General features: G+C 50.1%; 7 protein-coding genes across 7 annotated transcripts; 6 read left to right on the plus strand and 1 right to left on the minus strand.

Annotated features, from left to right (window-relative positions):
* Positions 1-151: 151 nt before the first annotated feature.
* PENARI_c010G08074 (Hsp70 family protein) lies at positions 152-2,229 on the plus strand (the record flags this gene model as incomplete). Its single annotated transcript, XM_022632320.1, has 4 exons — positions 152-499; positions 558-1,490; positions 1,541-1,979; positions 2,030-2,229. The coding sequence occupies 4 exons, from the start codon at positions 152-154 to the stop codon at positions 2,227-2,229; spliced, it is 1,920 nt and encodes a 639-aa protein (XP_022488051.1).
* A 652-nt stretch (positions 2,230-2,881) lies between these two features.
* Positions 2,882-3,583, minus strand: PENARI_c010G01088 (tubulin-binding prefolding complex subunit GIM3; the record flags this gene model as incomplete). The annotated part of the gene is made up of 4 exons (XM_022632120.1): positions 2,882-3,074; positions 3,206-3,273; positions 3,350-3,481; positions 3,566-3,583. The coding sequence occupies 4 exons, from the start codon at positions 3,581-3,583 to the stop codon at positions 2,882-2,884; spliced, it is 411 nt and encodes a 136-aa protein (XP_022487890.1).
* An 897-nt stretch (positions 3,584-4,480) lies between these two features.
* PENARI_c010G01151 (autophagy-related protein 27) lies at positions 4,481-5,606 on the plus strand (the record flags this gene model as incomplete). The annotated part of the gene is made up of 3 exons (XM_022632121.1): positions 4,481-4,742; positions 4,834-5,347; positions 5,411-5,606. 3 exons carry the CDS (start codon positions 4,481-4,483, stop codon positions 5,604-5,606), a joined length of 972 nt encoding a protein of 323 aa, XP_022487701.1.
* Positions 5,607-7,375: 1,769 nt separating this feature from the next.
* PENARI_c010G06662 (uncharacterized protein) lies at positions 7,376-9,424 on the plus strand (the record flags this gene model as incomplete). Its single annotated transcript, XM_022632275.1, has 1 exon — positions 7,376-9,424. The coding sequence occupies one exon, from the start codon at positions 7,376-7,378 to the stop codon at positions 9,422-9,424; it is 2,049 nt and encodes a 682-aa protein (XP_022487940.1).
* A 996-nt stretch (positions 9,425-10,420) lies between these two features.
* Positions 10,421-11,395, plus strand: PENARI_c010G00857 (uncharacterized protein; the record flags this gene model as incomplete). Its single annotated transcript, XM_022632116.1, has 1 exon — positions 10,421-11,395. The coding sequence occupies one exon, from the start codon at positions 10,421-10,423 to the stop codon at positions 11,393-11,395; it is 975 nt and encodes a 324-aa protein (XP_022487931.1).
* A 1,253-nt stretch (positions 11,396-12,648) lies between these two features.
* On the plus strand, positions 12,649-13,365 carry PENARI_c010G08187 (uncharacterized protein; the record flags this gene model as incomplete). Its single annotated transcript, XM_022632324.1, has 2 exons — positions 12,649-12,740; positions 12,813-13,365. 2 exons carry the CDS (start codon positions 12,649-12,651, stop codon positions 13,363-13,365), a joined length of 645 nt encoding a protein of 214 aa, XP_022487835.1.
* A 294-nt stretch (positions 13,366-13,659) lies between these two features.
* Positions 13,660-14,948, plus strand: PENARI_c010G02791 (uncharacterized protein; the record flags this gene model as incomplete). Its single annotated transcript, XM_022632165.1, has 4 exons — positions 13,660-13,761; positions 13,825-14,254; positions 14,316-14,839; positions 14,901-14,948. 4 exons carry the CDS (start codon positions 13,660-13,662, stop codon positions 14,946-14,948), a joined length of 1,104 nt encoding a protein of 367 aa, XP_022487824.1.
* Positions 14,949-15,103: the final 155 nt, after the last annotated feature.

The following is a 15,103-nucleotide window of genomic DNA, read 5'->3' on the forward strand; positions in this document are numbered from 1 at the left end:
CAACTTCAGGAACAAGAAGAATCCTCCCCCTGCGCCGATTGTCCCTGCGAGTACGTCCCCCAGTTCTCCACCTTCCGGCCACAGCTCGTCAACAACAAGTCTCCCAATGAATCAGCCACCCGGGGGTTTGGGCCGACCGCCAAGTTACACCATGAACAATCGCCCAACCAGCCCGATGGTACAACACGGTCAACACCCCGCGCCCACAAACGCCCCATACACCCAACCTGGTGTGCCCATGAACACTGCCCAAGGCTACGGTATGCAGCAGCAACAGGTAGCCCCCAGCATCCCGACGACACTGTCGACTTCGCAGTACCCCGGGCGCAACCCCGCGGTGGAGGTCGAGGGCGCGGGTCGCAGCAAGGCACAACTCATCGTCGGCATTGATTTTGGAACAACATTCTCCGGTGTCGCATTCGCATTCGCGACCAACAATGAAGCACGGGAAGACATCATCACCGAGTGGCCGGGTGCCGGAACTCACACGAAACAAAAGGTAAGCATGGCACGAGACTCGCGAACGCGCTTGATCTGACTCGCGGTTGCCTGGCTAGATTCCCACCGTCCTCTATTACGATCAATACCAGAAGGTCGTAGGCTGGGGCCCCGATATCGCCGACGCTCTCGCCCCGACTGGATACCCCAAGCCTGGTGTGCAAAAGGTGGAGTGGTTCAAGCTGCAGCTGATGCTGTCCGGGAACACGTATATCGATCCCATCAACCTGCCCCCACTGCCCCCGGGCAAGTCTGAAATCGATGTCGCGGCCGATTACCTTTTCAAGCTACGACAAGCCATGCGCTCGCAGTTACAGAAGACACTGGGTGAGGTGTTTACACGTGAGGAACGCAACATCCGGTACTACCTCACTGTGCCGGCTATTTGGAACGACGCTGGCAAGGCTGCGACACGTACTGCTGCTATTCAAGCTGGTTTCTTGCGCGACGAGAACGACAACCGACTTACGTTGGTCTCGGAGCCAGAGGCGGCGGCGCTGTTCTGTGCCAAATCTGGTCTGCTTAACCTGAAGGTGGGCGATGCCATCTTGATCGTGGATTGTGGTGGTGGTACCGTGGATTTGATTGCATACGAGGTCGAGGAAGAGTCGCCGTTCAGCGTGATGGAATGTACTGCCGGGTCTGGTGACTCGTGCGGTTCAACAGCACTGAACCGGAATTTCAGTAACATCTTGCGAGCGAAGATCCGTAAGATGAAGCTGCCTGATGGCTCTCGGACTGCAGGCAAGGTATACGCGAAGTGTATCATGGACTTTGAGAACCGCATCAAGGCCGATTTCCGTAATAACGGGCAAAAGTGGGCTGTAGATGTGGGTATTGAGGCTGACTTCCCTGACGCCGGCATCGAGGAGGGCTACATGACCTTCACCAATGAAGAGATTCTTCAGTGCTTTGAACCGGTTGTGAACCGTATTCTCGAGTTGGTTCGCAACCAGATTATCGCCATTCAAGCGCAGAACCGTCTGCTCCAGGTAAGAATCTCGTTTCTGTTTGACATGCCAGCACTAACCCTGCTATGCAGAACGTTCTCGTTGTTGGTGGATTTGGTGCTTCAGAATATCTCTTCCAGCAGATCAAACTTCACGTGCCACCACAGTATCAGACCAAGGTGGTTCGCCCCATGGACTCTGTGGCTGCTATCGTCAAGGGCGCTGTCACGGCAGGTATTACCGAGCGGGTCATCACCCACCGTGTGGCCCGTCGACACTATCTGATGGCCACGCTCCAGCCATTCAAGGAGGGCTACCACCCAGAACAATACCGTGTTCCCAGTCTGGATGGCCGTGACCGATGCAAGTACACTCGTCAGATTTTCGTCCAGAAGGGAGAGCGTGTCAGGATTGGCGAGCCCGTCAAGGTCAGCTTCTTCCGCCAAGTTGCTCCTGGCGCCACACTCATGTATGAGGATGTGCTGTACGCCTGCGACGAAGACGTCTGCCCCGAGTACACCAAGGATCCCCGTAAGTCAAGCTTTCTCTGTTCTTGATCTCACTCACTAAACCTTTTATAGGCATCAAGGAGGTTGTCACACTCACATCCGATCTATCGCGCAAGAACCTAGAGACCGACTTTGAACGCATGGACACACCGCAGGGCATCTTCTACCGCGTCTACTTCGACATCTACCTCACACTAGACGGCAGTGAATTCAGCGCCGAGCTGGTTTGCCAAAACGAGATCATGGGCCGGTGCCGCGCCAAGTTCCGGTGATCTCCATCGCAACGCAGCCAAATCAGAAAAATTAAACCTTACGAGGAAAAACATAAGGGTGACGCCGTATATAAATATCCTCCCGGACGAGGACAATGACATCATCGGTGAACAGTGGCTATGACTTGGAGTTCTTGACTTTCTTCTCTAATCTTTTGTACCGTTGTGGGCGAGAGAGATATCCTTCCACTCCAGGTCAGGGTCACTGGACATCGCTACACGGAAGAATAGGCGTTTATCTGTGATGATTATTCGAGAATCCTGTGCCGTTCATAAATATATGCCACAGTTGTTTGGCTATTTCATGTTGTTTCTTATTGTTGTTTGGCGGTCCCTTTCTTTCTTTCGATAGCCCTCTTAGATACCTCTACCTATTGTGTGTTTTGTTTCAATGATATTGACAAGCTGAGTTTAAGCTTATAATATTTTCCTTAACATGATCACCCGTGGGTAAAGGGTAAAGCAAAGAAAGGAAATAAACCATCCCCTGAAAGGGAGAAAGGAAGTATACATAAGTCATCGAATGAATGCCATCCGGCTTTCATTGAATCTAGCTAGGTAAGACTTGAAGTTGGGTCGAAGGACATCACTCCAGTGACGATTTTAGACAGAGAAATGAAAAGGGTTAGAGACAGGGTCAGAGAAACCACACTTAAGTCTCCAGGTTAATGCTCCTTCCGAAGCGAGCATACAAGGCAACCTTGAGCTGCTGCAGCTCCTCGCGCAATTCACCCAGCGTATCCTCTAGCTTGGACACGTCGGTGTCGATTTGCTCTGTGGATGCGGAGAGCATGCTCTGCGCATCGGGTAGAGGTAGTTGGAAGAAAGAGTCACCGATTTTGTAACTGGAGACATGTTAGAAAGATCCATTGATTCACTCATTCCTTCGCTCCCTTGGACTTCTGTCCAATGGAAGACAGAAATGAAAATAACCAAAAAAAGGAGAAAAAGGAAAAGGAGAAGGATATCAACTCACGGGACAAGCTCGTCCTCATCAGCAAGTTCAAGCTCCATCGAAACCTCCTCTAGATCCTCCTTATCCTTCTATAAACCAATTAGCCAATCCCATGTCCACCGTGACATTCAATCATAGGGATATGGTATAAGATATGATACATACCTGCTTCCCCTTCAACTGCTCCTCAAGCAAAGTCTCCCGCTGATGCAGCCGCGAAAAACGATTGATCTTCTCCTGGTCTTCGCGGCGGACTTCATTCTCGTCGCCGGCTGTCGCCTCATCGGCTTTTGAGAGCTGCGTGTGGGCGCGTTAGTCTGGGCGTCCTTCATGTGGATTTGGCGGGGTGAGGGGAGCTTGTGTGGAGGGGTCGTGCTTTACCATGCGTGGTTGCACCATCTTGGGTGTGTTGGATGTTTTATTTCTTTGTTTGAGCCGGGGAGTGGTGACAGAGTGTACGCTGTGTACGCTGTGTGGCTGTTTTGTCGGTTGGGACTTTGATATCGGGTTTGAGTGGGGTGGTCCGTGCGCGTTTGGCGATGCGGACTCGGTCTATACTCTACAGAAGGTGTAGATTGTTGGAGATATTGGCTGCTTTGGTTTTGTTCTTTCTGTTTTTGTTACTTCTGTCGTTCTAGCTTATGCTATATGTTGCTGAATCACTACCGAGGTACATATTAATGCTGCTATATGACCAAGAATACTGCTGCTAGCCGGCTTCCTGGGGATGAACTGGAACCACTGTCGACTTATGGAAAGATAATGGCATTCGGAGTTGGATTGAGCAAGTTGGTTTATATCTACATCTCTATATATATCACTGCTGGCAGCTGTAACTACAAGATGGTCAAGTGACATCATCGCGGTATAGTACATAGGCACCTGCCTACCTACCTAACAGGTAAATAGCTTCACTGTCGATATCTGAATCGAATATAACCCATTAAGAGAATCAAAACGTTACTCTTCCAGCTTCCTCTCTCCGATTTCGTCGGTATCATTTAGGCGTGTGCTGCCTGCAGCCGCACCGGAGAAACGAAATACCTCCCGAACACCGTCATCCTCAACTTGATACCCAAAGCACCCGTGGACCTTGACTGTCCCAAACTCCCCAACTCCCCAACTCTCCATTTCTCGTCATCTGTGCCTGTGCACCGGTCACATTCACCAACCCGGTGCCCATCCTCGTGACCATCCCCACCCAAGCTCTCAAGCTTCTCCATCCCGCGCGGGAGCCTCAAATCACCTCCGTGGGCTCTCCCATCAATCCTCTTCGTACCCCTCACAACGAACACAATGCGAATACAATCAAGTGGGGTCTCACTCCTCCTCACCGCTCTCGTCCCCGGCCTGGCCTCGGCGTCCGGCTTTGATTGCCAACACATCAAGGTCGACGGTTACAAATATGACCTCAGCCCCCTAAAAGGCGTCCACGAAGTGACACACGGCGTAACAACGGACGATTTCGTTACCAATACAACATACCGCCTCAATATCTGCAATATTCTGGGTTCAGCAGCCCATCAGGGCAAGGCCACGTGCGGCGCGAGCAGGAATAGTACGTATCGAGGTGATCGCGAGCGCGAGCGTGTTGGCATCATTACACTGGCACCGGGAATCCCCACTGACTATGTTTTTACTCACTCTAGTCTGCGGCTTCGTACAACGGTCTCCAAAAGATGGAAACGGCGGCACCGAATTCGGCTTCCCGATCGTCGGACTCGACCACGGTGGTCATGGCTCCAAGGACCCCGAAGTGAAGCGATTGAAGCAAGATAACCCCGACTCTGAAGGTCTCCTCGTTAAGCTCGCCGGTGGTGAATACAAGGGCGATGACAACGAGCAAAAAGCCAAGGCTGCAGGTGCTGTCATTGAATTCCAGTGTGATCCCGATAGATCCGGACTGGAGGGGTTGCACACACTCCAAGATACACTGGAAGATACACCGGCGCAGATTTTGCGACGTCTTACGGCTACCGCGGATGAAGGCGAGACGCCAAAGAACAGCAGCCTCCAGTTCAGGAGTTTTGGTCCTGCAGATGATGATACCTATATTCTGAGATTGGATTGGCGTACTCGATATGCCTGTGACGACTACCAGAAGCAGAAGGGAGACTCATCTGGCTCGAAGAGCTGGGGTTTCTTCACTTGGTTGATTATAATGTAGGTTTTATGGAACTCTGTCTTCCCTCTATGCCGGAATTGCTTGCTGATTGCTCCACACAGTGCCTTCCTCTGCACCGCCGCCTACCTTATCTTCGGCTCATGGCTAAACTACAACCGCTACGGCGCCCGCGGCTGGGACCTCCTCCCGCACGGCGACACCATCCGCGATGTCCCCTACATCTTCCAGGACTGGCTCCGCCGTGTGATCAATACCCTGCAGGGAGCAGGCTCGCGGGGCGGATACAGTGCAGTCTGATAGGGCTTTGGCGGGACGATTGGATATGAGTTGGCTATTATACTCTTATGTACTTTTGACTCAAGACACAACATCTTTTTGACCAGGTTGTTTGGCCGGGTTTTTCTTGGCTTCTTTTGCAAGTCAGGCTTGCAAATGATTTCTGATGCAATGCTTTTTATGGCGCTAGATGAGGGTGGGTTTATATGTTGGTCATAACGAATGACATAAGATCTTTCTGAGTTATTGTCTCCGTTTGCGTGTATTTTCGTTGTTATTTCGGGATGTTGTGGAGAAATGGGATTTGAGTGCTCTGTTAACTACTCTTTCACATGACCCCCTTGCTGGATGTCCCTAGGCTGCCCTGCGGGGACCCTGCTTGATCCTTTCCACCGCTATAGCTAACCAATCCCTCAATCTATCAGTCCCGGGAACCCTGCCTTCCTTTCTTGATTTGTGGCATCCGGCAGCTTCAGCGGGTATCCTTCTGATGGGGTTCCAGAGGATGCCACTCTAGAATCCAGGGTTTCACTTGGAAATTGCCCAAGGCAGCTAGCTGCTCTCACCTTGCGGGTCGATTTGTGTTGTTTCTTGGTCCAAAATAGCTATTGTATATTCCAGAATTTCTGAATTACTGTTACAAACTAAGGGAAGCTTCACCGTGTTGATGACACCCAGCGTTCTGAATTGGAATCAGAAGCCCTTCTATTGTATGTCAAGGGGCATTGTGTGACTTGCCTGGCCCCTCACGCTTTGATATTTCAACTTCGTTTATCCTCCCTCAGTATTAAAGCCAACGTAATTCGGATTGCTGCCGAGCACTGTCACATTGGCAAGGGAACTTGATTCGAGCACAAGTCTAGTCCATGCTAAGACCAACGGCGCGGAAAATGAAAGGCACTCTACCTGTGATCCACATCTTGCACACTTGATCTAGTAGTTCCGCCCGAGCCTCGGGCTCGGACTTGCAACACAATCTAGATTTCAAAGACATGCAGGACAAAATTGTTCTGCAGTCCACTGGCTCGTTATTGCCAAGCCTTTGATTGCGTTGGCTTGATTGATGCTCTTGCATGGACGACGAAATGAAGGACAATAGCCGGGTCAGTAGGAAATCTCCGAGTGCTTGAACTACATCTCGTACCGATGTGCTTGGCAGAGAAGTCGGGATCCGAAGATGAGATCTGGGGAAGTTGTAGAGTCGAGCACGGAGCCAATAGAGGTGATACAATTACTTTCCTGCCACTCCTTACATTCAGGGCATTCCCATGTCTCCCTTGCTACTATCGTTCAAAATCATATCACTGCACCCTTCCGGCTGTCTAACAAAGTCTACTAAATGAACACGCGGGAGAGGTTTTTCCCGTCAATCTCAAGCAACGACGATCCCTGCTTACTTCTTCAAGTCTTGCAACGCGGGTGCAACCGATAGGTCCAATGAACAGGAAGATTAATCTCGACCAATGCAAGCGCACTGTCTGAATGGATAGCACCAAAACAGAACTTCCTCTTACTGGAGACTCGACTGCTAGCTTGCTTCATCAGATAAGATGAAGTCCTTGGCGCGGTGCCACTACTCTAGCAAACTACGCTAGTAATGGGGACTTCATTACGCAAAGGTGGGTTTGGCGTCGGAGGTAAGAACTGTGCTACAGCCCTGAAAGGAAATGATCGTTTATTAAAGGATTTTATTGTTTAAATGGTACGTTATAAGTATGAAAGTACCGTCTAGAAAACGGCGGCTTCTGTCGCCGTGCTGTAGTCGTCTGCTCAACTGTTAAGCACTCGCCATGCATTTCTCCACGTCCGCTGCCTTATTAGGCTTGGCTCTGCCCACGGCATTGGCCCTTTGCCCTTATGCTGAACAGGTGAAAGTGGACAAGCTGAATACGCCACCTCCTCACCCGCATACACCGCGCGATTTGCCCAGCTCAGATAAGAAAGGCATCTTCTACATGAATCGTATTGCTCCCGGTACTTCTGAGCTCTATGTCGCCAATGTGGATGGTTCCAATGAACGACCTTTACTATCTAATTCTATCTACGAATACCATGCCACCTTCTCCCCTGATGGGGAATGGATCACCTTCACCGGAGAGCGCAACGGCGACGGCAACTCAGATATCTACCGCGTTCGAACAAATGGCTCCGATCTCGAAGAGCTAGTAGCGACATCCTCTGTGGAAGACGGAGCCGTCATGTCTCCCAATGGCAAGCAAGTCGCCTATGTGTCCACTGCCAATGGTTATAAAGCCAACATCTGGGTCTTGGATTTGGAGAGCGGCAAGAAATGGAACCTGACCGGTACTGCCTCAACTGCCGCCAATGCCACTCTACCTGACGGATATTTCCGTCCCTCGTGGTCCCCCGACGGCCAATGGATTGCTTTTTCGTCGGATCGTAACTCGGGATGGTACGGCCATGGAGACCCAACCTTCCTGGGTGTGACAGGATGGGAGCATACACAGGAGCTCTCCATCTACGCTATTCGCCCCAATGGATCTGATTTCCGTCGCGTGGTCGCAAGGTCAGGCTACTCTCTGGGCTCCCCCAAGTGGTCTCCCAGCGGCAAGCGTATTCTCTTCTACGAGATGACCCGTGAAAACACATGGAACTCTCACCGTCCCGAGTCCATCGACTCTGCAAACTCCACCCTGGTTTCCGTAAACTTTGCCACAGGCGTTGATCGTCGCGTTGAAGTCGAGGGATCTGGCGTGAAGATCTTCCCCCAATACCTCTCTGAGAGCACGATTGGCTACTTCGCCAAAGGTGCCGGTAAGGAAGGTCTCCACACAACCAATGGTGGATTCGTGAACACCTCGAGCGTCACCATTCGTTCCCCTGCCTGGTCTGCCGATGGCAAGAAAGTGGTCTACGAGAAGACCACCTGGTCTGTCCGTCCCATGGACAAGAAGCTTTACAGCTGGGACACGGACTGGGAGTACCGCTTCACCGATGTTTTCCCTCAGCTGTCCAACACAAACATGATTGCCATGACTGAGAAGCAACTGGGCAATTCCTCTATCGTCTCCCTGAATGTCAACGGCACAGACGAACACCTAGTCTACAATGACATGGTCTCCGATTTCCTAGACTCATCCTCCATTGCCATGGGCACAGCAGGTGCCTTCAACCCTGCCTGGTCCCCCGATGGAAACTGGCTCGCCTTCGGTGTTGGCTTCTGGTTCCAAGGCCGAGCCATCGGTGGCGGCTGGCTGGTGCGTGCTACCGCCAATGGTACATACTCAGAGGTATTGCTGGACAGCCAGACAACCCTGGAGAGTAACAGCAGCGTCATCAACCACGGATTCCCCAGCTACTCGCACGACGGCAAGAAGATTGTTTACCGTGTTTGGGGAACAAACTCGACCCTGGGTGACAAGTCCCAGCTTGGTCTCCGCCTCCTCGATTTACAGACTCGAAAGATCTCCGTCCTCACTACGGAGTGGGACAATCTACCCTTCTTCTCCCCAGATGGCGAGAGAATCGTTTTCACCCGCAAGACCAGCTCTTACAACTATGATATCTGCACGATGCGCTCTGATGGTTCGGATATCAAGGTGCTGACCAGTAGTGGTGCCAATGATGCCCACGCTGTTTGGACTTGGGATGGTCGCATTGCCTACTCTACTGGCATGTTCGGCTTCCAGTATGAGTGTGCGCTGTACGATCAGACTTTCCAGCCTTATGGTCAGGTTGTTGTTATGGATGCTGACGGGTCAAATAAGCGTGTGCTTACTGACTCTATTTGGGAGGACTCTATGCCGATGTTTGTGCCAAATGAGAAGCTTCATGGTATCCACAAAACGGCTAGACGGGTTTATCGAGGTCGTTTCTGAGGCGGGAATGACGATAGTTGGTGGTCACAGCCAGTTAGAACAAGTTTTCATCTTGGTCAATGTAGGTTGGTTGTTTGTGTTTATAGTTTGTGGTGTTTCAAAAATGTGTTTACGACGATATTATTATATCCTTCTTGATGTTTATACAACCCACCTAAGAGCTCAGCATCCCCTAGACTTCGCAGTAGCAAACATATATAAAGCGCGCATTCGACCTACCAATGATTAGGTCATACGTAGAAATGGAGAGCACGGAGCACTACCGAGTAGAATCGAAGACAGAGCGAGAGTAGACTAGAAAAATGACGCCCAACTAGGAGACCCTTCCCCATAGACCCTGAACATGACCCCCAGAAACCCCCGGATTCCCGCTAAACTTGGCCCCGCTTTTCCCTAAGCCCCTCGCTAATCGCACGGCGCCACTGATGCTACTCTTCATGCAGGAGCAAAACAGGCTAAAAGCCATCAACTCCATCTACACTAGGTGCTTCGCCAGAATGGCATGGCAGTCATTATCAGAATCAGGGCTTCCGCTGTTTTGGGGTTCTCAGATGCCTTTTAGCAAAACAATGGCGTGTCGCATGTATATTACTCATCAGACATGACACACATGGACACGAACTATGTCTCGGAGTGTGTTGACCTAAAAAAAAGAAGTGATCTACACAGCACTAGCCTATTTGAAAGGCGCAATATATGACCAAAGGGGCAAACTCCCGACGGGTTGAGCAGCTCTTTCCAGCGATACTCGGTAAAATGGATTTGCATGGCTGAAACGTAGGTAGAATACATCATGAATTTTCCCGGTTAAGCCACTTGGAGTTTATCCATTAAGGCAAGAAGCAATCTATCTGTCTTGTTCGGGGTATTCTTGCCAAAGCCAAGCCTTATGTAGGATATAAACCCGTCTATCCTTCGTTTTTCGAATTATTGCCTCACGCCTCTCTAGCTTTGAACACATCGCTTTTCAGAAAACACACCGCAATGAGACCCCCAATGACTAAAGCTCACTTGCTGTCGTCTGGCATTGTTTTGCTGGCATCGGTGCTAGGTGTTTCGGCGGACTGCGATCTTCCCTCCACCTACCGGTGGACATCAACTGGTGCGTTAGCCGAGCCCAAGTCAGGATGGTCGGCGCTCAAAGACTTTACCAATGTGGTCTACAACGGCCAGCATCTGGTGTATGCATCGGCACCTGATACATCAGGGAGCTACCGCTCAATGAACTTTGGCCTGTTTTCGGACTGGTCTAATATGGCCTCGGCGAGCCAGAACGTCATGAATGTCGGCACTGTTGCCCCTACGCTCTTCTACTTTCAACCGAAGAACGTTTGGATCTTGGCCTATCAATGGGGCTCCACCGCGTTCTCCTACCGAACTTCAAGTGATCCCTCGAACGCCAATGGATGGTCTTCGGAGCAGCCGCTTTTCTCGGGAAGCATCTCCGGCTCTAGTACTGGCGTTATCGATCAAACAGTCATCGGCGATGCTAAAAATATGTACCTATTTTTTGCGGGAGACAATGGCAAGATCTACCGCACCAGCATGCCTATTGATCATTTCCCAGGCAACTTCGGCACGGTGTCAGAAGTGATCATGAGTGACACGACCGCAAATCTGTTTGAAGCAGTTCAGGTGTACACCATCCAAGGCCAGAACAAATACTTGATGATCGTCGAGGCAATGGGGGCAAATGGACGGTATTTCCGCTCCTTCACTGCCAACAGTCTTGACGGTTCGTGGACAGCGCAAGCGGCAACCGAGGACCGGCCATTCGCTGGAAAGGCCAACAGCGGCGCTACATGGACCAACGACATTAGCCACGGAGATCTTGTTCGCCACAACCCTGATCAGACGATGACCGTTGACCCATGTAACCTTCAGCTTCTCTACCAAGGAAGAGACCCCAACGCTAACAGCAACTACAACACTCTACCTTACAGACCGGGTGTCCTGACACTGCAGCGATAATGGAAACATTCCATTTGCTCTCCATTCATATACTTTGGCGAGTAAATATGATCCAACCCAATCAAGTACTCTGACAGTGAGGAGCCTACAAATTCTATGTATTTAAATGTTTGGAATGGGAAAGGGGATTGACGGCTGGAAGTCTTTGCAGTGAAATATAATTCCAGTAAAGATCATAGGGAAAGAAAAACTTAAAGTTCTATCTAGCAAATATGTAGTTTCTAGTTCTGTAACTAAATGTCTAGGGCAGAGTTGAGTTTAATTACATGAGCTATCATTTGCTTTACACACATTGAAAATTTGTTTGAGTCGTATTGCCTATTATATTACTCAGATTGTGTCCAACAGTGTCAACCCTCTCATGTTGAATCCAACTGCTGGGAACTGGCGTGGGAAGTCTCTTTCCATTGAAGTGACTTTTCTTTCCTCTTCTTTGTCTGGACCTTTTTTCTGTCTTCCTGAAACGAAGGACAAAACATATGAGGAGTTCGGCATTTTGTTCGCTCGCCGAGTGAACACCCGGAAAGAGGCAAACATAGGGATAATGCTTACGCTGAGGATGAACAAGTCCTCCAGAAAAACGACTGAGAAGTAGCGACCTCTATAAAAATTTCTATCATTTTCAGAGGAGGAAATAAAGGTTTCGAAGTGGAGCTCTTCCACCGATCGGGCCCAGAAGCTACCGAGATGTATTGAAAGTTTAATTTGTCAACAATTGTTCAAGCAGCGTAGCCGCGCACCATTAGTCCATGTAAATAATCATGATACTTTGTAGTTGACGTAGGAGGGAGGATTGGCCCTGTTATGTTTTCAATGTACTTGGTGACTCTCATATGCGACCGATCGCACAACCCAATCTGACTGCTGTCCCCATCGTATCCTCCTTTCATTCTCAACATCATGATTCTTGTTGGTTTAAGAACTTTCTAAAAAGGCACTTAGTTTAAGGAAAGCTAAAATTTCACGAAATGGCACACCTAACCAAGCCTGCGTGGGAGTATTAATTGACCCGGACTTACAGCCTAAGAGCCTCCAACCTGAAGAGTGAGGGGTACGCGCCTCAGCTGCAGAACTTCTGCATCCAGCCTCCTCAGCTTTTGAAACTACTCCCTCACTCGTTTTATCCAGTCGAACCTGGGTCTATGTACACTCGTTAATCATTTTTCATGTTTCATTTTGATTGCGGTTGAACATATCTGCAGCCCAAAGCTATCCCAGTCCCCTGGCGAATCGGTTGGAGACGGCTCGCCCATATGCCAGTCTCATCCTTGAATCTCAATCAATCTGCTGTCTCGGCACCATGGCAGATCCTAACAGTTTGTTTTGCGGCGCTGCTGCTTCTCGGGTCAGTTGCATTATATCGACAATGGAGTTTTCTCAACAGCATAAGGTCGCTGACTATTATTTTGGGCGTTAGTTACATGATCTTGGCCGTAGCAATCAATAACACCCAAGACGCATTGCGAATCGACATCACTGGATCTATAACTTGCGCGTTCGTTTTTGTCGGAGTATCCTATATCGCATCGGGGCTGGTCGTTTTCTGTCAGCGACATCAGAAGCTTTTCCTAATTCACTACATCTTTTGGTACGTTTTGTGGTCGCACGAGGCTGATGACGCAGCTAATGATCTCAGTCCCTACTCGATAATAAACCTGCTCGCACTTTTTAATGCCCTTTTCCATGTCCTTGCGCGCGACCTACCCCTAAACACTCTACGTGTCATGAGCATTGGGCTGCCCGCTGCGTTTTTTGCATTATATCCTCTCGCAGCGCTGTTCGTCTACCATGACAACAGCTCTAGCCGTCCCCACCCAGAGGATGGTACTCCCTTGCTTAGTGACGAAGAAATGCAGCGAAGACAAATGCTTCGCTTGCTTCAGGATCAGTCAAGTGCGCCGTCGCCAGATCTTATTCGAAACACCTATCGATTTGATTTACCTCAGCACGACGCGGCTCCGAGATATTAGAGCGATCGCGTGGTCACAGTCCGTAGAGAGGAAACTGCACGGTCGCATCAAGGATAGGAACATATGGAATTTGTTCATATAAATATTAAAAGTAACATGATACTGAAAGCCAACACATGTTTTCCGTAGAGGCATGTGTCGGGAAGTACATAGTCTCAGTACCCGTGCCGGCAAGCAACTTAATCAGCACGCATTGGACCTCGGCTCTTTCCGCATTTAAAAGTCCAGGAACCCGCCGCTGTCCGCGACGTCGACCTCATTAATTCCCTAGACGATCTGTACTACTCGGACAACATGGCTAAACGCGTGACCATCTTTGATCCTCCAGAGCAGGATCATTCCAAGGCTCTCATCGAGAATGTACTCGATCTGACGCCTTTGGCGGACCTCGGCCCAGTATGCATACCATCGCACAACTCGAGCACCTGCCCCAGTCTAACAGATCACTTTTCTATATAGGATGTCTTCACAAATACTCGCCCCCTATGGCATCCCCCCGGAGCTCGCGGCATCTACGGTGGTGCAGCGATCGCGCAGTCCCTATCAGCAGCGATGCGAACAGTCCCCACCGACTACGCCGTCCACAGCATGCACTGCTACTTTGTCCTTGCTGGTGACTCCGAGATTCCGATCTTATATCATGTCGAGCGAGTCCGCGATGGAAGAAGCTTTATAACGAGAACCGTGCAAGCGCGACAACGGGGTCGGCCTATCTTCACTACAACGCTGAGTTTTAGTCGCGTAGGCAGTGGTGGCCAGAAGACGCTCAACCATGCTACCCCGAAGCCGGATGTGGGATTACCGACTGATGCTGAACCGGGAAGTATCAGGGCTCTGAGCGATGCTGGCGGAGGTCCCTTTGAATCGAGGAAGGCGGGCATTGTGAACCGTAAGTCTCGGACCGGAGCGTCCACGCCATGCAATTCATAATGACAAAACTCATAAAATAGGCGACTCTCCCAACCCAGAAGACAAGAAAATTCGACGGTATATCCGCGCTCGTGGTCACATCTCCGATGAAGGCGCCTATCAAGCACACCTGTCCGCTCTCGCCTACATCACCGATAGCTACTTCATCGGAACTGTCTCCCGCGTCCACGATATCCCCCGATTCTCATCGCGTGCTGAACTGGAGGGTCTTTTGAAAGCTCTCAAGAACCCATCAGACCTCGACGACGAGGATATCACGCGAGCGTTGAAGGAGCTGAAGGAAGAGGAGGCCGCGGAATTGCGCCGCCGGATAGAAGGTGCCCTTGTCAAAGCCACCAACGTCAAATCCGAGAAAGATCATAATGAAGTTGGCATGATGGTCAGCCTGGATCACTCGATCTATTTCCACAACCCCATGGCATTCCGGGCGGATGAGTGGATGCTGTCTGAAACAGAAAGCACCTGGGCTGGAGAGGGACGAGGATTAGCACTCCAGAAGATTTGGTCCAAGGATGGACTACTTATTGCTACTTGCACACAAGAGGTATGTGCATTGATCATGCTTTTTTTATTGAGTTATTGGCTCATGCTGACATTGATAATAGGGTGTCGTGCGTTTAAAGCAAGATAAGCCCCCAAAGTCAAAGATCTAAGCACCTTGGCTATACCCCTACTGACCGACTTGCTTCTTCCTCTTGGATCATCATTGTTTTCCGATTCTCCTGACACAACACAACCCCCATAGATTTGGGTTCACTACCCATTACTTTTGACTTCATGTGATTCTATTTTGTACCCAAAGTTTGCC

Source organism: Penicillium arizonense (genome assembly GCF_001773325.1).
Source record: "Penicillium arizonense strain CBS 141311 chromosome Unknown PENARI_contig010, whole genome shotgun sequence".
Lineage (NCBI taxonomy): Eukaryota > Fungi > Ascomycota > Eurotiomycetes > Eurotiales > Aspergillaceae > Penicillium > Penicillium arizonense.